The 25,614-nt window shown below is 43.3% G+C and overlaps 1 protein-coding gene across 6 annotated transcripts in view; it reads right to left on the bottom strand.

Moving 5' to 3' along the window:
* The window catches only part of FILIP1 (filamin A interacting protein 1), an 89,433-nt gene that overhangs the window by 30,701 nt on the left and 33,118 nt on the right, over positions 1–25,614 (bottom strand). For all 6 annotated transcript variants that reach the window (XM_028722794.2, XM_028722799.2, XM_028722798.2 and 3 more), the window contains 2 exons: positions 14,264–14,542; positions 1,110–1,283 (listed from right to left, as the gene is read on the bottom strand). In XM_028722794.2, the coding sequence (XP_028578627.2) occupies positions 1,110–1,283; positions 14,264–14,542 (453 nt within the window). The remainder of the gene's footprint in view (positions 1–1,109; positions 1,284–14,263; positions 14,543–25,614) is intronic.

Raw genomic sequence — 25,614 nt, 5'->3', positions numbered from 1 at the left:
AAACACCACGGATTCCCATTAGCTTTGCCCACGACAGATCAAATGTAGAGGAGGACGACAGTTAAAATTGTAGACCATACCAAACTGCTTCAGCAATGAGCTACTGACATTTTGATTTTGATGAGAGCTTAGATTGAAGGAAGGGACTGATTATTCGGCTTACTATTTCAGATTTCATTGGAAGGAGAAAAGAAATTTCAGTGTGAAGGAAGGGAAGATTCTCAGTGAGGTTTAAAGGCTCACTCTTAAATCTCTTCAGAATTAAACTGTACAGAACAGTTTAAGAAGATTAGTTGTGATTGCCCTTTTATACTTCATGATCACTATAGCAATGTTCTCAATGACAGCTAACAGTTACTCCTCTCTTTTTTTTAAAAAAAAAAAAGGGGGGGAGTCTTCCTTTGGCATCTATGCCTAGCACAGAGACCCATTCTGTAATAATCGCCATCCATTATATAGAGTCAGCAAGTTAATCAGAAGTCTAGAAGTTTCTGTGGAATAACTAAATGGGATTTGGAACACAGGGTGATTCACACACCCCAAACCCCACAGTATCCCTGGGGCTTATGCTTTCAAGACCAACAGGCCACATTTGGCTCCTGGGCTTGGTGTTCTCCATCCCTGTTTGAGAGAAAACACAGTCAACTTCACAGGACTACATACAGATATCACAGTGGCTTGGTCACTGGTGTGTTGTGCTGCTGTGGAAATTTGCAAATGGTAACATACTGTTGCCCTTGGTTCCACATTCAGAACATGCATGTTTCCTCAGAGGTAATTCTCACAGTGTTCCCTTACTCAAAGGCATGTGTTTCTCCAATCACAGTCTCAAAGTCTGCTTTCTAGAATTTTAATTCTCGGAAACTTTGCAAACATGCAATGTGTTGAGCGCTAACACACTATCACTGTAGAGGATCAGATTAGGTATCTATGTACGCAAGTGTTGCCACTGCCACATGTTGTGCAAGAGATGAAAACATAGACATGCAAGGTTGGGGGTGTGCCCATGCCTTCAGTCATGGTATTTTGTAAAGCAAATTGCAAATGCAAGTCAAAATGAATAGGACATCCTGACTCAAGGTTCCTAAAGTAATTTGAAAGGTGCTTACCTCTGAAATTGGCTTCTCATATACATCTTCCCCTGTTGATTTCTCATGGGCAAGGGTAGCATCCCTGTGCAATATCCTGAGGACATTCTCTGGAGCTGAAGAGCCATAGTGCGCCTCCAGAATTTCAGGCTTTATTTTCTCTGTTTTCAGCATATGGATCACGTCTTCTCGAGCCTGCAAATTGACAATATTATTAATATTACTACTACTATTATTTAATTACTAAAACAATGAAATAGCAGCATTCTCGACTGCTGACGTACTATGGGCTGTATCCAATGGTGTCCATGTGTAAGCTGGGCACTTTGGGGGCAGTTCTGAATTCCTCATCTGAGGCCCTGTGGGTGGTAGGCAGGCATCTGAGGGCCCTCTAGGAACCAAGGCAGCTGCTGTGGGGACCTCCAGTGGTGGGGCAGGGATGTCCAGTTCCAAAAGGATCATTAGTGTGGGAAGGGTCCCACTCCTTTCATTCATTCATTTTATTTCAACAATTTGTATAAAGCTTAATGACAGCAGTCTCGAAGCAGTTTACACAGGAGAGCCCATACAATGAGCCACTTCCCATTCTTGCTCCTCATCTGAGAAGCCTGCAGACCCAAGGGCTGATCACTGATGCCAGCTTCAAGGCTTTGGAAAACGGGATTTAACATATTTGTAGTGGTCATATCTACTGACTGCCATAATAGACGTATGAAACCTCCATTTCTGGGTGTAGTTTACCTCAGAAAACCAGAAGCTGGGAACAAGCAACAAGGAATGGCTATCCCCGTTTTGCCATGCTGTGGGGAAGAAGCTGTTAAACCCATGGCTTACTCATGAGTAGCCCTGTCAGCCAGGATTGGTTTCAGCTAAGTAAGGGTGTGGCTTGGACGATGTTTCAAGCTTCCAGACTCAGGCTGATGTCTTTCAAGCCTCAGAAGGCCCCAGAGAAAGAGGAAGCTTAGGGGAGATCAGCAACCAGTAGAGCTCACAAGGAACTGAAATTATATACTCCCTATAGCTATTTATCCAGCTGCTGCATTCTGAACTAATTGTGCCTTCCAAACAGCTTTCAAGAGCAGCCCCACACTGAACACATGATAGTAGTCTAGTTGAAAGAACCTGGGCGTGCTGGGCTTCCAGAGAAGGTTTACTAATTGTTGTTAGAAAGAGAATGTTGGGTTAGATGGGCCTCTGGTCTGATCCAGGAAAGCAAATACTTCTGGGGCATTCATAGTCCCTAGCATGTTGTCTTCAAAGCTCTGGCATGCCTGCTTTGCATAGGATGCTGCTGTAGTAATTATTTGGGTTAAAAGTACTGATTCACAACACATCCAGAATTGTTTAACCATCAGCAATCTGAGCATTCCCTGGGTGGAAGCAACACCCCATTAGCTAGTTAATTTTAGGTTCAGTATAAGATGCTCATGAAGCATAAAGCATCATTGCCTCTTAGCCACCAACAACTTTGTTTCCTAGCTGATTGATGTGCCGTGTAAGATAATAACTGAACTCTGCTGTTAAAAGAGATCTGTTACTTCAATTATATAATGCCCATTGCACATGGAAGGAGCTTAGCAATGCTAAAGACAAATAGCACCACTCATAAATAAAGTTCTTCATGAAATCTTTTGAGATTTATTGGATATTATTAACTTCCCAAGAAGGCTCTTCGAGCCTTTATGGTGCACAGCTTGGGGTACATGACTACAGGCACCATGAAACAGGGGATCAAAGTTTACTAAGTCCAGACTTTTTCTTCTGATTATGCTACACCCGTAACTGTCAAACTCTGGACATGAGCACTCTGTAGTCCTCATTCAGTTTATTAATAGTGTAACAGCTGCTGCGTACTAGGATCAGAAATAAGATAAGGTCATGGATCCCCAGTGCAGTGTTGTGGTCATACCAGTGGTACATTTTCTAAATTTTAAAGGACTCTGTGCACTGGGCCTGACAAAGAACATAAATAAAAACTCACAAGGTAGCCCATTAAAGAATTTCAGGTGCCTGTTCTCAGGCAGCTGCAAAAGTTATCTCTCACAGCCAAAAGAAAAGTTCTCTTCAGTTTCTGGCAATTTAGGATAGTACGGCATGTGTCTTTCAGACGTTCATCATCCTGGTTGACAACATATCTACATGCAATACAGGCCCGGCATCAGCATCCTGGGGCAGCTGCTAGGGCCTCTGGATTCCCCACAGGGTTGTCCACCACCACCCCACCACCACCAAAACCTGTCCTACACACTTCACAATGGGAAACTGGGACCATGAGTCTCCATTTTAATTTCTCACAATACACTAGAATGACAATATTTTGGGGATCCCAGGGCTTTGTGGGAAATTTAAGTGGCGGCTTCCACCTTTGGAGTGCTGCCGCCACCAAGAAAATCGGAGGAGCCCATCAACACAACAGAAGGCCCACTAGATTATGCTTTGCCCAGGCAAAGACCTGGGGTCTGCCAGAAGCAAATGCAGGCTGAGAAAAACATGCAAATGTTTCTTTTCTACAGTATGTGAGTTTCCACACACACTCACAAAGGCCGCTTTCCATCCTCCATCTAGTCATGAGGCATTATAAGGCCTCAAGGACATATTCCAGCCAGTCACAAACATTCTGGGTATGGAGCAAGGCCTGTGAGGGATGTGACCTGGGGAGAGTTTCAAGGGCCAGATGAAGAGGTCTCGAGGCTCACATTCAGCCACTAGGCTCGAGGTTCTCCACTTGCATCTACAGTGGTACCTCAGGTTAAGTACTGTACTATAAATTTGGAAAGTGGTTTGCTTGTCTGTCCACCCACCTCTCGAGATGACAATGCCAAGTTTGGCACCAAGGTTTCTGAGGTGGGGGTGGCAGACTTTGTCACTGTTTGGTTTCTGGGTGCCATTTTGAATCAAGATAGTGGACAAAAATGTGACTTTGTCCATTTGGTGGGTGCCTCTCAAGATATTGTCACCAAACTCAGCATGAAGGTTCACGAGGTGCGGGGGGCATAGTCTTCATCAAAGTTTGGGTGCTGGGCACCATTTTTAATCAAGATGGAGGACCAAACTGAGTTGTGACTTTGCCCAGTTTTTGGTGTGACATATCCAAACTCACGAATTACACAATCCATTAAAAAAAAAAGTTTCTACAGATTCCCAGGCAGCACCAGGCACACCCCACTACTTAGATGACTTTTTAAAAGATAAAATATACAGTTAAAACTTTTTCCCATGTATCAGCAACACAACAACATCCCTTATTCAGGAGAGACAAATGAATAGCCCAGTGAAGTACCAGTTATACCAATTCAATGAATGGACTAACTCTGTTACATAATAATGCTGTGCTGGCTTGCACACACCCTCAAGCAACTAATAAAGTCTGATGTCAAAGGCAGGATATTGGGCCAGACAGACCGCTGATCTAAACCAGTGAGCCTATTATATTATTCTCATTCTCTCTCTCTCTCTCTCTCTGTGTGTGCATGTGTATGCAAACACCCCCCAAAAACCAAGACACAGAAGAAAACAATGGCATGGCCCTCCTTCCTTATATCAAGGGCACTACAGATAAAATTAGCAAAATCCTCCATAAACACAATATCAAAACAGCCTTTTGCACCAACCAAAAAATAGCCAATATCCTCAGAAACCCCAAGGATAAAATCCAGTTGGAAAACCAAGGGGTCTATGAAATACCCTGCAAAGTCTGCCCAGCCACGTACATTGGACAAACAAACAGACGAATAAATGCACGTATCGCAGAACACAAGAATGCCGTCAAAAAAGAAGAAAAAACTTCCTCTCTTTTCCAACACATGAAAGAAACAGGACACGAAATTAATTTTGCAGATTCCAAATTGCTCTTTAACATGGAACATCACCACAAGAGAATAATCATGGAAGCCATCGAGATAGAGAAACACCCTCACAACATGAACAAGCGTGACGACACATCCCGCTTGCCAGACATCTGGAAATTAGCCCTCCCCACAAAATCTGACACCAGATCCAGAGGCACACAGAACGCCATCACCAATCAACCACACCAGACCCAAACCCAGACCCTCTCCACAGATAAATTACAGACACCATCCAGTAGCCAAACCATGGTGGCACCTCCGGATGCTGCACCCCCCCGCAACCCCTACACAGATCTGGCTGGCACAGGCCACAAAACCACAGCTCGCCCCTATACACGAAGCCAAGCCAGAGCACAACCAAATGCAGTACAGCCATCTTCTCAGAAAAACTCTTCACAAAGTTCAAGAGTTCAAGACACAAAGGCTTGAGCAACTAATCCACACCTAATGACCCACCTAAGTGGGATTCAGGATATCACTCAAGAAATCACTCAAGATATCCCTCAAGTAATTAAGGAACAAAAGAAGAAAAGGCACACTAGCCTGGGAACCTCCTCTCTGCCCAGAACATTGGAGGCTATACACCACACCTTCAACAGTATTTATAGGAACTCAAACACTGAGATCCTGCTCTGTTCCAGTAACAAGAAGCCGAAAGCACCAGCCTGAAGATGACGAGTGAGACCTCGTCGAAACGTCGCCTAGACACCCCAACTTTTACACGGGAAGACACCCGAGGACACCAAAACCTGCATTCCTGTACCCGTGAAAATCTACGAAAGCAAATATCTCACCTCTACGGGGAGGAAACCTTCCAGCTGACAAGAACCTACGAGAAACTAGAAATCCGAAGAGCCACCATCTTATGTGATCTCTTGTTCCTACGCAACTGCCGAGACAACAACTTAATTCCCACATGCTTCCAACTTAAATTCCACTCTAAAACCCCAGCTACCGAAAGGATCCTGAAACGAACTGAACTATCTCTAATCAGAAACGAACTACACAAGAAAAGATACCTACTAAACCAAACCAACAAAGATCTGCTCACTCTTCACCTCAAACTCTGTAACAAAATCCACCCTGCACTCTGGGACAAATGCAAACAACTAGCCGTCTGGAGAGCTGAAACGGAGACCTCACACAAGACAGACACACACACCAACAAACTCCACAAACTAGAGAAACGCCAGAAGCCCAGCCACCCTCCACAACAACCCATGAAACAAACAGTACATAACATATCAGACAGGATCCTCACCTCAACTGAAACCAAAGTACTCTCCAAAGGCTTCAACTTTGCAGTCGCCCCGAGACGCATCCCCACGGAAAACATCATATGCGGAGTCGAAGCTAGCCTAACCAAAATCAACCCAGATGAAGCCAATAAAATCAGACTTGAAGTCACCAACATCCTCTGCTCCAGCAAACCACCCAGAAGCAATTTACACAAAGAAGAACAGAAAGCACTCACCAACCTGAGGAAAGACAACAACATAATCATTCTCCCAGCAGACAAAGGTAATGCCACTGTTGTGATGAACACATCGGACTACCAAGCAAAACTATCAAATCTACTCCAAGACCCTACCTACCAACCTATAAAAACAGATCCCACCACCTATCTGGAAAAAACCACCAAATCCAAAATAAAAGCCTCTCCTATCAGTGAAGAAATCCAGCTAAGAATCATCCCCAGAGAAAAATCATCCAGATGCCCCAAACTCTACGGCCTCCCCAAGATACACAAAGAAGGAACACCACTCAGACCAATAGTCAGCTCCATAGGCTCACCTCTACAAAATCTCGCTAAATTTCTCGCCAAGCAACTTCAGCCCTATGCAGAATCCATCTCTTCACACGTTCCAAACTCCTTCCAGTTCATAGAAACAATAAAGAAGCAAAACCTACAACCCAATGACCTACTTGTGAGCTTCGATGTTGTATCTCTCTTCACACAAGTGCCCATTAATGAAGCCTTGACAGCCATTCAAAACAAATACAATCCCCCCGAATACATCTTGGACCTGACCAACCACTGCCTAACCAACACGTACTTCATCCACAATGGACAAAGATACAAACAGATAGAAGGAGCACCTATGGGATCACCCCTCTCACCGGTCATCGCTAACCTGTACATGGAACACTTTGAAACCAATGCTTTAGACAAGTCAGAACACAAACCCAAACTTTGGCTCAGATATGTTGACGACACCTTTGTAATTTGGCCACACGGGAAGGAAAAACTGGATAGCTTCCTCACACATCTCAACAGCCTACACCCCAAAATACAATTCACTATGGAAATAGAAGCCAACAACCAACTTCCCTTCCTTGACGTCCTAATCTACAAAAAACCTGATGGCTCCCTAGGACACACTATCTACCGGAAAAAAACACACACCAACCGCTACTTACATGCACAATCACACCACCACCCTGCACAAATAAACTCCGTAGCCAAGACTCTCATCTCCAGAACCAAACGCCTGGCTGACGAAGACCACTTGACAACTGAGTTACAGAATCTCTCAAATGTGTTAATTGCCAATGGATACCAGCAAAACAGGGTTACGAAGCTAATCCAAAAAGAAACACCCCCCAAAAACCAAGACACAGAAGAAAACAATGGCATGGCCCTCCTTCCTTATATCAAGGGCACTACAGATAAAATTAGCAAAATCCTCCATAAACACAATATCAAAACAGCCTTTTGCACCAACCAAAAAATAGCCAATATCCTCAGAAACCCCAAGGATAAAATCCAGTTGGAAAACCAAGGGGTCTATGAAATACCCTGCAAAGTCTGCCCAGCCACGTACATTGGACAAACAAACAGACGAATAAATGCACGTATCGCAGAACACAAGAATGCCGTCAAAAAAGAAGAAAAAACTTCCTCTCTTTTCCAACACATGAAAGAAACAGGACACGAAATTAATTTTGCAGATTCCAAATTGCTCTTTAACATGGAACATCACCACAAGAGAATAATCATGGAAGCCATCGAGATAGAGAAACACCCTCACAACATGAACAAGCGTGACGACACATCCCGCTTGCCAGACATCTGGAAATTAGCCCTCCCCACAAAATCTGACACCAGATCCAGAGGCACACAGAACGCCATCACCAATCAACCACACCAGACCCAAACCCAGACCCTCTCCACAGATAAATTACAGACACCATCCAGTAGCCAAACCATGGTGGCACCTCCGGATGCTGCACCCCCCCGCAACCCCTACACAGATCTGGCTGGCACAGGCCACAAAACCACAGCTCGCCCCTATACACGAAGCCAAGCCAGAGCACAACCAAATGCAGTACAGCCATCTTCTCAGAAAAACTCTTCACAAAGTTCAAGAGTTCAAGACACAAAGGCTTGAGCAACTAATCCACACCTAATGACCCACCTAAGTGGGATTCAGGATATCACTCAAGAAATCACTCAAGATATCCCTCAAGTAATTAAGGAACAAAAGAAGAAAAGGCACACTAGCCTGGGAACCTCCTCTCTGCCCAGAACATTGGAGGCTATACACCACACCTTCAACAGTATTTATAGGAACTCAAACACTGAGATCCTGCTCTGTTCCAGTAACAAGAAGCCGAAAGCACCAGCCTGAAGATGACGAGTGAGACCTCGTCGAAACGTCGCCTAGACACCCCAACTTTTACACGGGAAGACACCCGAGGACACCAAAACCTGCATTCCTGTACCCGTGAAAATCTACGAAAGCAACTATATATATAAACTACACTTCCAATGGGGATGGGGGCTTTGCCCCCAAATGTTCAGAAGACAAAATGAGGAGGCGAGAACTGCGGCGATGCAGCAGAGCCCCACTTTGTTACTTCTTACATCAGGCTTTGAAACAGATCAAATGCACCCTGGAAGACATCTGTCTGTTATTTCCTGCCATATAGCTTTTGGTTCGGCTTTATTGCCAGAGAGCTGCACAGATGATGTCACTTTTTCTGTGAAAAGAACCGGCCACCAGAGCCTTTTCACTGACATAATTCATTATCTGTAGTCTGGCCTGGGGACAGCAAATTCCCATGACCAGGAATTAACTATATACACTGCTTGATGTTGTCAGACTTTTTAAGGGCTGAAAGATATCATTTCTTGTTTTGTTGACACTGAAAGGGAGCCTTGTTCTGTATTATCGCACCAAAGGGGAAGGTTAGTCGCAAGCCTACGGTTCCATGATCCTTGGCATTACAAGAAGCAAAATCAAAAGGTCAATGTAGATTATGTACACAGATCAAAGTGTGTTGCGATATGTCTTACATGCTTCAGGAATTAAGGCATCACAATGGACAAACCAGCTGACTCGCGGTTTGCCCTCTCCGGTTATTGTAAATGCTCTCATGGCCAAATTTAGCCATCTGCAGATATTGTGTCCATCAGGTTTATCAGTGGCTGGAGTTGCTGAGGGGAACCAGAGCAGTGTTATTCTCTTTTCCAGCGATTGCTGGAGGCTCTCATGAAGACGAAAGGACGCCCATGGGCATCTGTTGGTTGTGCTCAAGTCGAGTAACTGTGTTATGATGCTGAGTAAAGCCTGCAGCCATTTGACCAAGACCAAAGAAAGAAGAAGGAGGAAAGAAGAACAAGGCTCTGGGGCAATTCTCTAATCCTGAGTTTCCAATCCCAGGGAACTGGCATTGTTAAAAGAAAAAAAACACTACACATTGAAAGCTTAATATATTGCCTGTTTTGTCCTTCAGATTATCCAGCTTCCTGCAGCAGTGCAGCTTCTTTGCCATCCCATTGGGTTAGGGGGAGGACACAATTCCCACAGTGAACATGGAAAACTGGTGGGGGAACAGCTGTGAAGTTCAGGAGGTGTGGATAGAGCAAGGATGGGGAAGATTCTGTAGCTTGAGGGCCACCTTCCCTTCTGAGCAACCTGACTTCCATGTATGAATCCCTTGAATTTCTGTTTTAGTTTCTTCTATATGTTGTCACACTGTTTCCTTGGATTTAAGCTGTACTGTGGTTTTAAAAGGCATCGTTTTTATATTGTACATAGAACTTACTATTTAGAAATTTTGAAATATTAAGTGGTTTGGAAATGCTTTAAACAAAATAAATTTGCAATGGGAGAAAAGCTCCCATTGGCACCAGGAGCTTTCCTCCCTTTGTGACCTGCAAGTGTGTGTGTGTTGATTCCAACCAGGACTGCAGCAGGCGCAAAGGGTTAAAGCCCCCCTCCTCCACACTCTGGTCGCGTTTCAGCTCAGGGCCCCTTGTGTTGGGATGGTGGAAAAAATCGATTCATCTCTCACTGAAAGGTGAATCTACCAAACTCATACTTCCCAAAAGCGCATGGGAACCAAAATGCAACCTTCCGTTCAAAATTTGCACATCTCTGAATTTTGCAATACATTTCTGCAGCCAAGTCATGTTCAAAAAAGCATGTACTGGGGGTAAAGTATGCATTTTTAAAAAATCACGTATTACTGAAAATAAGATACACATTTTTTGCAATGCATTTTTGTATTAGAGGAAACTGAATGCAAATGTGTTTATAAGGAGAAATTTGCACTAAAATGCTGGTGAATTTTCACAAAGATATTAAAATAAAAAGAGGTGGATAAAGGAACTTAAGACTGAGAAACTGAGAGAAACTGAAATTGACAGAGTCACCATCCCTGCTTACATTTTTGCTAATCAAAAATCACAGACATGCATTGTCAAATTGATCACATCTAGCATAGTCAGGTCTAGCTTTGCCCTTAGATTAAGAATCAAATTTCTCACAGAGAGGTGTGGAGCCTGGGAACTGTGAGTTCTGCTCTGCTCATGGAAAGAGGCTTTCCTGCAGCCTCATCCCCTCCCCGCCACCCGAAAAAGAAGCTTCTCTTGAGAGTTAGGCCCATACTCCAGAATAGCATTTGATGTGGCCTGGGGGCTGCAGCTGTGTGGAGGAAACGGCAGAAATCCAAGACCACCACCCCTTTGCGCAAGTGAAAGCGCCATCCACTCTCTCAAATGCTTCCTTGGATCCAAGCCAGTGTTACCTAAATGAATCACTGAATAAACACACACAGGAGACAGGAAAAAAGGCAAGCTTTGGGTGGTCCATGTCTTTCTTGGATACAGATACCAGAGTAGAAGACACAAATAGTGTACAAGTACCAAGAGGTCATACTGAGTTGCAAAAAAGTAGTAACCAGAAAAGGATTGGGCCTGTTGTATTTTGAAACATAGAATTGTAGAGTTGGAAGAGACCATGAGGGTCATGTAGCCCGACCCCCTGCAACACAGAACTCTTTTGCCCAACGTGGGGCTCAAACCCATGAAACTGAGATTAAGAGTCTCATGCTCTACCAACTGAGTTATTCCACTGTTTATATGTGCAAGGAGCGTTCACAAGTCATAGCGCAGAGAAGCCCACTTCAAGGTACTTGTATTGGTTTAATAAGGCCCAGCTCCCCATAAAACTGGCTGTGCTTTCTTGGCTCTACAACCTCTGGCTGTGGCTTGCTGCTCGCAATATGGTGTCATGTGAGAGAGCCTTCCCAGTGGGGGAGCCTTCCCCTTTGTAAAATCTCTCCCCTCCACACCATCCAGCCCTAGTTTCATCTACAGCAGGAATGGCAAATTGTGGTCCTCCAGATGTTGTTAATTTACAGGTCCCATTATTCCAGATTATTGCCCATGCTGGTTGGGGCTGACAGGAATTGGGAGTTCAAGAACATCCAGAGGCTTACAGGTTTCCTATGCCTGAGCTATTGTAAAGTCCTGACTAATCACTTAAGAAGAGCAGCACAAGTGTCTATTTTGCAGCAAACAGATGGATCAATAAAATGGGTTTTGGACTTAAGTTAGTTCCCGCATAATTTTGGTGGCAGTCTCATAACTAAGAATGCAAATTGCCCCTCATTCTTTATTGTCACATACTGTATTTAATTTGCAAAGTTATTTGCAAAGTGTTGATATCTGATGCCCAACGACACACTTTTTTGATATTTTGGCAAGAATCTAATGGCATTTTTTAAGATGTCAATTGTTCAGGCACCTGGTATTATTATATTTTTTTAAAAGAAGGTCAAGTTAAATGCCTACTGAGCAAAAGACAGGAACAGCAATACTTTGATGTGCAGCACTTGTTCCATTTGAGCTGGCCAACAGGTGGAGCCTTTAAACCAGATACACACAAAACTAGAAAGGCAAACCCTTTTGAAGTTGGCTGTTTTGCATTTGTTCTCATTAAGAAGGCATATATTTTGCAAAAGCCGTGTGGCCTGCACCTGAAAAGAAGACCAAGAGATCCCAGTCTATTGATAATCTATTGATATCTATTGATAATCTAGGCAATGCAAGAACACAGAGGTATGTGATGAATGGCATTATTGTGTCAGACTTCCTTTATTCTGAGCTCACACAGACACGTGTTCCCTCACACAGCAAAGGAAGCAGAGGTCTCCACTATGGCATAGCGATTATACCGTAGGAAAGGGCCATAGGCCAATGGAATAGTGTTAAATCACTGGCATTACCAGGTAGGGCTGCAAGAAACCACCACAGAACTTTGAAGGGGCCTGGCCCCTTCATTTAAAATATTTGGGGGGTTGCCCCCACCCTCCTACCAGGCACCCCTGATTATGACTAAATCAGTCACATTGTGTGCATTGCCCAGCAAGTGCTTCTGTTGTGACATGATGGCTGTTTAATGCAAAACTATCCTTCCATTTGTAGCTGCTAGCAAAGAAAAATCCCTGCTGTCGATTAGCCTGGTTTCATTTGTTTTGGAAGGGGAATGAGGTAGCTAGTTCAACCAGATGCTGCTGGACTACTATTGGCTGTGCTGGCTGGGGCTGATGGGAATTGGAGCCCTATGATATCTGAAGAGGTATCTGGGTGGCGCTAGTGTTGTTAACAGGAGGTTCCTCTCCTATCTCCTGCCTCATGTGTTCGAAAGGTCCTTTCCTTATCTATTTTGGTCAGGTGGTGCTTCTTCCTGCCTCCTACCTCCCCTCACCCAGTCTGTCAAGCATTTCAGTGGATTTTTCAACCACGTCATAAAAATCCAGCTGCCTTCTTCCACAACAGGATAAACTCTGATAGCAAAGCTAGCCCCTCCCTGTTTCATCACCGCAAAATATATAAAGATTTGTTTGCAGATGCCTGGCATTAGTGTAACACTAAAAACAGCTGCAGGGCTAGTCAGCCGTTGGCTCTTCGTATAGGAAGACCCAGAGAGAGAAGACTATGGTTAAAGCTCCATGATTCAAAACACCGAGCAAGGAGTTGACTGCATACAACAAAGGAAAAGAAAAGCATATATAACATGCTACAATGTACAGTGGTACCTTGGGTTACAAACACTTTGGGTTATAAACACTTTGGGTTACAGACTCCGCTAACCTGGAAGTAGTACCTTGGGTTAAGAACTTTACCTCAGGATGAGAACAGAAATTGCTTGCCGGCAGTGCAGCGGCAGCAGGAGGCCCCATTAGCTCAACTGGTACCTCAGGTTAAGAATGGTTTCAGGTTAAGAACGGACCTCCGGAACGAATTAAGTTTGTAACCCAAGATACCACTGTATTAGGTCACTGTAATAGTTGGGCAGTCCTGCCAGACTCTCCACCTTTAGCTTATTATCATCTGGGCCACTCTATCCATTGATTTGACACCATGGAGTCATCAAGGGGGGGGAGGAAGGTTTGGGGGGCAATAGTTTCTTTAAAACAGACACACAACCACCCTGTGGATCATTCAGTCTATTCATTTCAATAGCTTCAACAAATGCTGGTATAATAGGTGCTGAGTTTCAGTACTGCTTTTGTTGGGCGGAGAAGTATTATATGTTTCTGTGTATTTTCTGGCAAAAGGCTTCCCTGTTCTGTTTGTGTGATGCTGTCTTGTACAATGGGATTTTTTTCTTTCTTTCCTAATTAGTGATTTTTGGATGCTGTTATGAGACAGATGGAGTCATACAGACTTAGATGCTGACTAACTGGGCTCTCATTTCCTTTACAGAGATCACAGGGATGTAGTTTGGCCTTCAATCTTTCTTGACCTCAGAGAGGAGACTCAGCTTCTCCTTTCTTCCAAGTCAACTGGGACTTTATGCCTTTGAAGGAGAGTCCAAGTGTTCTCCCTAAGATCATTCATTCATTCATTATTAATTTTTTATAAGGCCTTCCTCCCAAAGGAGCCCAGGCATATGTCTTCAAAATGGTTGGATTATACGGCACATGTTCACAGGAACTCTGCATTATATATGTCAAGGCACAAATGTCTTCTATAGCACAGAAGCAAAAAATATTTCAAAAAAATAGAGGGGCAGAGAATTTCTGATATACCTGTAGTTCTCCTTCCATTATACTAAGGAGACGAATCAGGTCCTCTTTAGACAGATCTATTGATTTCTTGCTTTTCCGCTCACTAGGACCTGGCAGTCTGCTGTGTTGCTTGACGTTGCTTGAGCCTGAGCCTTCATCTTCTTTCCGGTTAGATTTGTTCTTTTTCTTTGCATCTTCCGGAAGGTTTTGGTTTTCTGTGTTGCTTATAATGGTCTTTGACTTGGAGAAATGCCCATTAGATGAGCTTTCTCCACCTTGATTTCGGGATCTCATCCTGACCTGGATAAAACAAAACCAAAAATAAAATAAAATTGAAAGCTAGGGTTTTTAGTTTTATTTGAAAATTTGAAAACATGTGGGAAAATATTTGTTTATTTTTACGCCATCTGCACAGGAACTTCCAAACCAGTAACAATGTATTAATCTTTTTTTTTTAAAGTAAGATACTTTCATAATAATTATAAACAACACCTTTTTCGATGAAATTTGGCAGAAAATACTTTGGTATCTCATTTAAGCATCCAGGCAGGTTCACTGCAGTTGTCAGTCAGCCATACACAATAAAACAGAACTTTGGCAAACTTTATGAGAGGCAACCATTTTAAAAGTGAAGGAGGAAGATGGCAAAACTATTGCTGCAGTCCTAAGTCTACTCAGATGTAAGCCACATTAAGTTTGGTGTAACTTCCTCCCAGGTAAGTTGGTACCAGATTGCAGCCTCCAATAACAGGGCCATATTCAGTTTTGGCAACAATTGGTAAATGCTTAGCTCTTCAACAAGTTCCTCAGTCACTAAAAGGACTTGGCAAGACCATACAAAACTGTAACTTCCCCCCAAGTTTCTCACAGCAGAATATTTAGTATTTTTGTCCATTCAAATATTTTCAGTTTCTGGCTTTCATTCTCACATGCAACATTTGTCACAATTTCATACTTCTCTCCTTCCCTCCCTTCATAGTTTCCATTTTCCTATGTAGCTTTCCTGCCCTCAGAAAAGGCTTTCATCCACCTAAACATTACCAGTTTCTCTCCAACTGCACCTCTCAGCCTCTCCTAAACTATTGTAAGATGTAGAAGCTCCTCTCTTGAACTAATCAGCAAAGACCATTATCCTCTGTGGCTTAAAATCTCACCATGTTATCCTCTTCTGTCTCTGTTCTTGCAACGTTTTTCGCAAGGGAAAAAAAACCCCTCTGTCTGTAATATTAATTAGGCACTTAATCTAATTACAGTGATTATGAAGACCAAAAACATGCAAATGCATAGTGAAAATAATATTATTTTGATCTTTTCTTAATAACCTCTTCCTCTGAATTTAATGTTCAGTTTGATGCTTGCAATCTTATCTGACTTGTCAACCATACACAGGACAACATGGTTTGGTGCAACTGACCATCTAGTCTCCATGAGGAATTTAATAAGGCCAGATTAATAGTGACATTGTAAATCCTAAGGCACTTTAACAAATCTGTTTGGGGGAAACTACAGAGCAGAGATGTGATGTATGGAAGTGAGAGCTGGACCATAAAGAAGGCTGATCGCCGAAGAATTGATGCTTTTGAATTATGGTGCTGGAGGAGACTCTTGAGAATCCCATGGACTGCAAGAAGATCAGACTTATCCATTCTGAAGGAAATCAGCCCTGAGTGCTCACTGGAAGGACAGATCGTGAAGCTGAGGCTCCAATACTTTGGCCACCTCATGAGAAGAGAAGACTCCCTGGAAAAGACCCTGATGTTGGGAAAGATTGAGGGCACAAGGAGAAGGGGATGACAGAGGACAAGATGGTTGGACAGTGTTCTTGAAGCTACAAACATGAGTCTGACCAAACTGCGGGAGGCAGTGGAAGACAGGAGTGCCTGGTGCGCTCTGGTCCATGGGGTCATGAAGAGTCGGACACGACTAAATGACTAAACAACAACAGAGCAGAGAAGGGCTTGCAGTTAGCCAGTGCTATGCTTGTCTCCTAAACATAGGTCTTATTACTTCTCAAATTTCCATCATTATCACAGTGCTGTAGTTTAAATGAATTCAGTAAGCTTTCCCCAGTAGAAGTAGCTGTGAGCCACAGAAAACCACTCTTTCTCCATCCTGAGCCTCACATCTGCAATACAAGGCTAATGCTGTTGTCTTTCCTAACAGAGCTGTTTGAATAAGGATTACGGATATAAAGCATGTGCGTAGCACTTTGAGCTCTCAGTATGTGCCATGCAACTGTGAAGCATTATTGCTGGAAGGGCATTAACTCAGTGGCAGAACAGATGCTTTGCATGCAGAAGGTTCTGGATCAATCCCCACCCTGCATCTCCAGAGGCAGCTAAAAAAGACCTCACCTGAAACTAGTTTGTGGCCATTTATTATACACAATACTGAGATAGCCTGGATGAACCAAGGTCTATCTTGTGATAAGGCAGCTTACCATGTACTATTGTAGTTTCCAATACCCTGGTTCCTTCTCCATTGCCATCCTTAAGCTCTGTAGCTGCTTCACCATTTTATTTGCCCCAGTTGAAGGAGAAAAATCAAGCACAGAATTCTTCTTTGTAGCCTTATTTCCATTAGGGAAATGATCATATGAAGGTTTATGGGTTCAGACTAAGTTGGTCCCACTGAAATCCAACCCACTGGCTCCTAGGCTCTTGAATACCTAAGCAGAATATCCTCACTCAACCAGTGGCATTTTTCTCTCTTAGAAGATCTGTGCCCCCACTCTAAAAATAAATATCTATTATGAACGTGAACAATACCTGTGGGGTTTAGGAAACACTTGGTGTCTCAGGATTGTGGTGGAAAAATAAACATTGGCCAATGTTTCCTTTCAGGCCAATTCAATTTGCTACTGAACTGTAATGGGTCATGAGCATTTCAGTCTACTTCCTTTTCAGGAAAAAGTACTTGGCTCTCATGGTGACTCAGATGTTTTGTGGGATCTCACTCCACCCCATCAGTAAGTGACATGAACATCACATAATAACCTATTTGGAGATTTCACATAGTTTAAGGGTGGGTCGGCCAATTACTTAATGATTGTAGAACATGCTTTTTATTGATGAGCAGTACATTTTTATTGGTGAGCAGTTCTTGGGGGAAGGCTGAGCAGGATCTCCTAGTACAAAGATTGCCAACTTGCTGGGGCCTGATGTCACATTTGCAAACAGGAGAAATTGTTATGGGCACCACACGCTCCCAACATGACCAATAGCTCTATTCCGTTGACTACAACAGAATGAATGCTCTAACACAAAAAAGCTTGGGGGTAAAACCAGGAGTGGGTTTATGTAAGGAATGTCTTTAAGCTTCATTTTGTAACTGGGCCCAATTCCTGAACTGAGCATGTGCTGAGAGGCAGCCTGTCTCTTAATCCTACGAGGAGGTTGACCCTCCAGAGCCACTAGAGTACACCTGGCTCTGAACAGTGGTATTTGGGGTGTAATGGGAGAACGCTTGACCTGACTTTTCTCGGGTTTGCACATACACAGGCAAATACTTTTGCACTTCCATGCATGCTATTTCACATGCATATCATAATCAAAAGCTTCAAGAGCCTCTCCAAGCACAGGAGATTGCACTTTGCGATCTTCCTCTGTTTTCTAGGAATTTCATAATTCCACTGCTTTATTTATATTGGAGATTAGCATCTCTGATTTCTTTAGGCTGGGAGTATAAATGTGTTAAGTTGTGAGTTTAAATGCACCTGTGATTTTATGTTTATGCTGCACCATATTAGCCAACATATGACTTATTATTCTTTTTGTTTTGTTTTGTTGTAAATGGATGCTTTATTGGTTGTCCCAAATAAACCATCGGTGTGATGTGAACAACCTGTTTAGGCACACAATAGGATGATGCTTGACTGCTTCTCTGGGAAAGTTTTCACCTCTCATACTCATGTTTTAGAGTCATGTGTTAAGTACACACACTCTCCTAAATACATGTGCCACAGGGTTTGTAGTAGAAAAGCAAAGTAGATCCTACAAGCCTGAAATCTTCCCATCTCTGTTCCACATTATTTAACTGAGAGTTCAAAAATTATGGTAGATTGTGCTAACTTGGTAACAAAAGATGAGAGGGAAAACAACATAGCAAACTTGCTATTTTAGATATTTGCATACGAGTGAAATGAAAGAAGTATGAGAAATAAACAAATGGAATTTGCTGGTTTGGCACACAGAATGGATTTTTGACTTGTACTGCTTCAAATTCTTCATCCCCCCCACAAGGAAATCTGTGCAGAATTCCAGTAAAGTGGAACCAGGAGAGATTAGATGCAAAAAGGGGGCGAGGGGAAATATTACAAGAACACTGATTTCATGGTGTTCCAAGCATGAAAACAGAACAGGACAAACAAAACCTAGTTTCTTCATTGATGTGGCTAATAAAAGTTGTTCCAGAACAAAACATATACCCAACCAGCATTATTAACAGTAAGCAGTTCGCACTTTTTTTTAAGCAGCCAAATAACTACATTGCTTTAAAGCATCTCATTTGGCAAATGCTGCAAATTCATGACTAAATGAGCCTGGCAATAATAATTTTACCACCACCACACTACCTCAGCATCCTTTTGCATGCCTTTTGCATACAGTATGCACAAACCACCAAAAGCCACTCTCATATGTAAATTTGGATATATATCGTACATCCAAGATGATAAAAGTAAAGGGGAAAATTAAAAATTAAAAAGTTAGTGTTTACGTTGTTTTCAACAGTATGAAGAAAATATTGTGTAACTCTTCAAGGCAGTGAATTTTTGTCTCATTTTATGTGGTAGGTACATGAGTGTTCTGGTTATTTACTTAAACCTTTGTTGTTCTGGGAAACAGTGCTTCAATTTTCAATAATTATCAACATGTGTGCTTTTAATTACATGACTTCTACATTGGTTTTGCGGAGATCAGAAAGAAATATTTCCATGGAATTTGCTGACACGGAGGATGTCAGAAGAGGATCAACCTAATCTTGTTTTCTTTCATCTAGTGTAAGATATATACTCATCAGAGCTCTAGGGAAAACAGGCCAAATCAGATAATGCTGCGGCATCAGTAATATTTGTAGAATCAGATAAAGAGGCTGGTCGGAATTACATGTAGATAGGAAGCCAGCGGAGAGGCACATGTCAGTTAGACAAGCTGGCTTTGACTAGCACCTCATTTCTATGAATTGGCTTAACCTAACAGTGGTGTAAGTAATAACCCCTTGTTCCCATCTCCTGTTTTCATTGACATCGAAATAGCTACCAATTCTTCTGCTTTAATAGAATGCAAATATGCTCATATGAGAGAAGTGTCCATAGCTGAAATTGATTTCAGATGAAATTGATCAGATGAAAAAATCTGTACCAATTCACCAGTGGTAGCACATTTTTCCTACAGATCAACAGAGGCTGAAGTCTTATTTTTTTAATTTTATTGTTACCAGGGCTTTTTTTCCCAGCTGATGCTCTCTGAAATTCAGTTCTAGCAACTCTCAAGTGAGCACCATTGCCATTATACGGGAACAAGTTCATGATGAGTCCCGGCACATCTTTCTCTAGAAAAATAGCACTGATTGTTACATTTACAGTGGTACCTCGGGTTACAGACACTTCAGGTTACAGACTCCACTAACCCATAAATAGTACTTTGGGTTAAGAACTTTACCTCAGGATGAGATCAGAAATCGTGCGGCGGTGACGCGAGGCCCCATTAGCTAAAGTAGTACCTCAGGTTAAGAACAGTTTCAGGTTACGAACGGACCTCCAGAATGAATTAAGTTCTTAACCCGAGGTACCACTGTATATCCCATCTTTCCGCCAAGGAGCTCGTGGTTCTCCTCCTCCCCATTTTATCCTCACAATAACTCTGTGAGGTAGGTTAGGCTGAGAGACTGTGAGTTGTCCAAGGTTACCCAGGGAGTGAACCCTGGACTCTCAGGTCTTAGTCCAACATTTTCCAGGCTGGGTCTTACAGTATCATGGCAGCATGGTACCCACTGAAAAGCACAATTCCTGCCTGGCAAGGAATGTTCAAGTCACATGCAATCAGCTTAACTGACAACCATTTGGTCACTGACGCAGGGATGAATGATGGACATGGTTAGGGCTAACCTGATAATTCAAGTTTCCACACTACCAAAGAGGCATGGAGCAGAATAACAGGAAAGCCACTTTAACGTAGCTCTGTATATGAAAGATGTTTCTTACTTTTTCTCTCCTTTATGTCATCACATTCATCTGTGAGCACAGCTCCTGAAGTTTAGCTTCATATGAACAAACTGTATTTTGCTCCAAAATTTGCTTCATCGTCAGTAAAGAAGGATGACATCAGCAGCAGGAATGTATCTGGCAAGTTACCAGATAGATTAGCTTGCCTACAAAAGGCTTCCTTTGCTCTTGAAATGGCTTATCCTCAGTATTAGGAAACTTTTGCCATTTTGTCTATTGTCAGTAGGAAACTGACTCTGTACTGTCATCCAAGTGTACCATGCATTTGTTCACTGTACTCTCAAACAGCTTTTAATGGTCATTACTCTTCCCACAGTAATGTCTTGTCTTGGTTCAATATGGCAAGAACTTGCTGATGTCACCTTATGTGGTCAGCACAACATGCTGGGAATATACACAGCTGTTGGCTCTAATTTCTGGCTCCACTGCCCTATCCTTCAACTTCCCCATCAAAATATTATATCATTGCCACACTTTGTGCAGAAACTTAATTCTAATTCTCCAACCCCAGTAAGGTAATGTTCAACACCTCTTGCAGAGACCCACCTTCTTCCACAGGAAATAACTGTATTCCTCTGTGAGAACTGATACACCAGCGCTTGTTTAAGCTGAGAAGGGTAAGACAGAGGCAAAGACATGAGACCAGGGTGCTGGACCAGATGGGACATTGACCTGATGCAACAGGCTCTTCTCATGTTCTTATTTAGGTCAGAGCCTGGTAATAGCATTGTTGTTGTTGTTTAGTCATTTAGTCATGTCTGACTCTTCGTGACCCCATGGACCACAGCACGCCAGGCACTCCTGTCTTCCACTGCCTCCCACAGTTTGATCAAACTCATGGCTAAATCCTTTCCAGTAGTCTGCCAGGTTCTGGGTTCAGGATCCGCAGTGGATTTGAGGCCTGACATAGGGCTTAGCCATACCTGTTCGCCCCACCACTTTCCCCCAGCGGAACCCAATCTTAAGTGCTGAATTGGAACAAACAGTAATTGGGTTGTATGCGGATTGCTATTTGTTCCAATTTAACGCTAAAGAGCAGGTTTTCTTGGGTGGGGGGAGCAGCAGGACAAACGGAAAACTGCTATGACATGTGCCTAGCAGAATTGTGGGTGAGCCCACACTGCCAAATAGATACCAATCATACAACAAGAACATCCTACCTTCTAGAGAAAACTTGTGATAAGTCTCAGTATACAGGACACAAACTTATATTTCCTAGCAACTGCACTTAGTGTTCAGGTTACTGAGAAGGACTGAATTCATGTGGGGCACTTTCCAACAAATAATTCCTTATGTGAAAAGCTGTAGTTGTACAAACCAACACAAGGGCAAAGCCACGTGTCTTTGAGTTGGCCTTAAGTGAACTTCTAGCAGACTTCATGACACTGTATATCTGGCCTCTTATAGTGAAGAAGTCTGTCATGGGCTGGGTGGATGCAAAGGAGTGGTACAGCATGAGACTCTTAACCCCAGGGTTGTGGGTTCGAGTCCTTGTTGGGTAAAAAAATTTCCTGCACTGCAGGAGGTTGTCCTTGTGGTCCTTTCCAACTCTACCATTCTGTGATTCTGTGAATGGTGGGAGGGAGCAATGGGGGAACCCCGAAGGGAAGAAGGAAATTGGGGGGGGGGAGGCGTCAGAAGCTGAAGCGGTAACAGGACTTGGTGAGCAGGGAGAGTTTGTGGCAGAGAGAAGTCCAGAAGCAGAAGCAGGAGAGGAGGGAGGCCCACAGGCATGGATGAATCAGGCTGGTGAAAAAGCCAGGGTGTCTTGCCCTCTTGCTACAACAAGCTCCCCTTCCCCCTTGGTCTCCCAGGACCAGGAGAGGAATGAAGAAGGAGGAGCAAATACAGGCATGCCGGCATAGTTTCAGATTGCTTGGTAAGGACCCGGGGGTGGGGAGGAGACTTAGGCAGTGGTGGAAAGCTGTGGAGACCTTCAGTCTCCACAATTGCTTCATAGGGGCAGGACCTACTGAGAAGAGCTCCTGTGCTCTTTAGGCCAGGCACTCCTGAGCATACCTTGTTTTGTCTAATAAAGAGTTAACTTCACTTACTCCGTGTGGTTTATTGCTGACCTGCTCCTGACAAAGTCATAGGGGTCTGCCTAGGAAGGGACATTCCCCAGCACAGGTGCCACCACCAAACATGCCCTTCAGTCTATGGGCAGACCCAGAACAGGCCTTCTGATGTTCAGCAGACCATGTGGGCTAGAGTATATACTGGAGAAGGCAGTTCATCAGATAGTCTAGTGTAGACCATCAGGAGCTTTGAAGATAAGAACTAGCACTTCGAACGGTACTCAGAAATGAATCAGCCACCAACAAAGATAAAACAAAACTGGCTTCCAGGCATGAAAATAATGAAGAAACATTACACAGCACAATGATCCAGGCACCATGTACACATGCTAGTTTGTTTTCAATCTTATAAACAAGGGTATGTTTCTTTCATTCCCTAGCATATGGTTTGGTCTTGTTTTTTTTAAAAAAAAATAATGTTTTATCAGAACTAATTATACTCCTAAATTATGAAAAGCATTAGAGGAACCTGCTACAAAGTGGATGCAGGTGTTACAAAACCATATGCCCTATTAGCACGCCCAAGCAAACCACAAATGTATCAGCATTCTGTATGACAGATAAAAAAGCAGGAAGTGGGAATAACACTTTTAGAGCCAAATTCTCGACAGCACACAGCTCTTACTGAAATGGCTAAACGAGAGCCAGATTTCCAATCGCATAACATTGCTTCTTAACTTATCATTTCTATAGCAGAGTTCCAAGCATATCCCACACTGTAGCTCAGTAAACCTGGTAACACGTCAGTATTATCTGCATACTGCAGATGTGAGGATGAAACTAAGCTTATTGTTACAGATCTGGGGTAACAGAGTTTGGAGGGGGGGTGCAAAGGCACCCATAACTGCTAGGGTTAGTGAATGTTAGAAAATAATAAATGGTAGAATTTAGTTAATATCTGGAGTATTGAAGGGAAGATGCCAAGCCAGTGAAAAAATACAGGCTAAGCTTCTCTTTCAAGCCAGGGTGAGGACCTGAGACAGAAGTCCTTAAGAAAAGGTTCTGGAAACAATTCATTAAGCCATCAATAGAAACCGTCAACCAGGCAGGAGGCTCTGCAGGTGAGAGGAAGAGGTTGCCTAGGTGACGGGAGAGGGCGGGATGTCACACAGAAAAAATGCCGTCCTTTTTAAAACCAGAGGTCTGGATGAAGGAGGCGAGAAGACAGATGGGGAGGAGTTGCTTGGAGCAGGGGTTTTTGGGAAGATGAAAGGAAGCGGGCAGGACTTCATGAGCTGCTGTGGAGGCCGGAACCAGTTTGGCAGGCTGGGGCAGAGTCAGATATGGCGGTCAGGATGGCTCAACAATCCAGGGCTGGAATGCTGGGGGAACAAGCCCCTCTTGAGATCCAATGCTCTGAACTCCAAAGTAGACCCAGGTGTAAATATGTGTACAATATACCATATTTCTTAAAAGACACTAGCCTCTGCTGTGCCTTGATTTCCCAACGGAAAAATAATCCTGGGTGAGCAACTGGAACCCCACCTGAATTTTGATACCTCTTGGCAGAGGTTGGGAGTAGCGTGCAACCTTTGTAACACTCTACATCACACCTTGCTGATGTGTGCAACAACCTGAAAATGTGGTTTGAAACGCAGCGATAAAAGAACAACCTTGCTGCTTTTTAAGTTGGGAATGTTTACATAGCATAAGAAACAGTGATTTGTCTCAAGCCATTTACTGAGGTCATGGCAGAAGTGAGACATGAGCCAGAGAATTCTTAATTCATAACTCAGCCATTCAGTTGCTGCAGAGTTCCAGCCCTTCTTAGGACACATTGAAATAGATTAACACACTAATCAGTGCTAATCACATTTTGACATAATGGTTCTGTATGAATGTCTTCTTAAAGAAACTGATCCTCAAGATCGGTCCATGGAGCCATAGTTTATTAGATGTTATATTTGTAACTGCTATATTTCTTAAACTACCAGGAGAGCAAGAACTCCTATGAGGTTCCCTCTTTTTGAGTCCCTTCACAGATTTTGTGGTTTCAAATGTCCATATCTTGTAGGAAGCGTAATGTCAATGCAAATTTCTGGACTGTGTTCAAACCTTGGCACATGCTCTGTTTTTACATTTTTCCTTTTCCATCTGGTCACCTATTGCACCTACGTAATGCAGCTTATCAAAGTCTATATTTTAAAATACAAGACTCACTCATCTCTTACCGGCTCAACTAATTACAGCAGTATTTTACTGATGTGTGCCTGAAGCCAATTAATTGTACAATTGTACAAATGAAATGTACCCCAAAGGTTCCAAAGCTGGAAGGCTGGGTGGCCATCCCCTACCTACTTGTCAGCCGCTCATCCTACTCTCGAGTAGGACCCTGGCAGAGAAACATGCCCGACTGGCATGTTCTCTCCCTCCTGGTCGATCGTTCGGAAGCTTCCTGTCTCCGTCACTTCCCACTTTGTGGAGTCAAAATATGCACCGTCATGTGATAGACAAAAATCCCATGACTGCAATCATGGAGCAGGAATTCTAACACTACTGTCCTTCAGAGGGCTTGGGCTACAACTCCCATTGGTCCCAGCCAGCATGGCCAATTGTCAAGGATCATGGGAGTTGTAGTCAATGGGCAATATTTGATTAACTTGCTGCACTAGCAGAAGCCTGCACAATGTGTCACACTGCAGTAATGGGACTTTACCCCCTCTTCTCCCCCTACACACCCTCTGCATCCTCCCCAAATCTGTTCCAGGGGTTCGGGAGAACTCCGAGAAGAGCATGGGTTGTGAGAAGGAGAGGGGAGATCTCATCCTATCTGGAAGCAGAAATGCTTGCCCGATGAAACAATCTCCATGGTGCTACTTTGAATACAACCCCAAAACATTCTGAGGGCACCACACTGGGGAAGGCTGACATAAGGTAATTATGGAGCATTCACAAATTCTACCTGCAACCATTGTGATAATCTGCATGTGTTGAAACAGTGATCACTCAGCAACCACTATAAACAGAGCTTTCATATCACCTAGGTCAACTGAGCCTGGGGGCCAAGGTGAAATATCATGAATTTGGGCTCAGCTAAGGAGGAAGGTTTTGAGCAAACTGTGGGAGGCAGT

The sequence above is a fragment of the Podarcis muralis genome, chromosome 3, assembly GCF_964188315.1.
Source record: "Podarcis muralis chromosome 3, rPodMur119.hap1.1, whole genome shotgun sequence".
Taxonomy (NCBI): Eukaryota; Metazoa; Chordata; class Lepidosauria; order Squamata; family Lacertidae; genus Podarcis; species Podarcis muralis.
The sequence above is the reverse complement of the archived record's forward strand: the minus strand, read 5'-3'. Positions and strand labels throughout refer to the sequence as shown.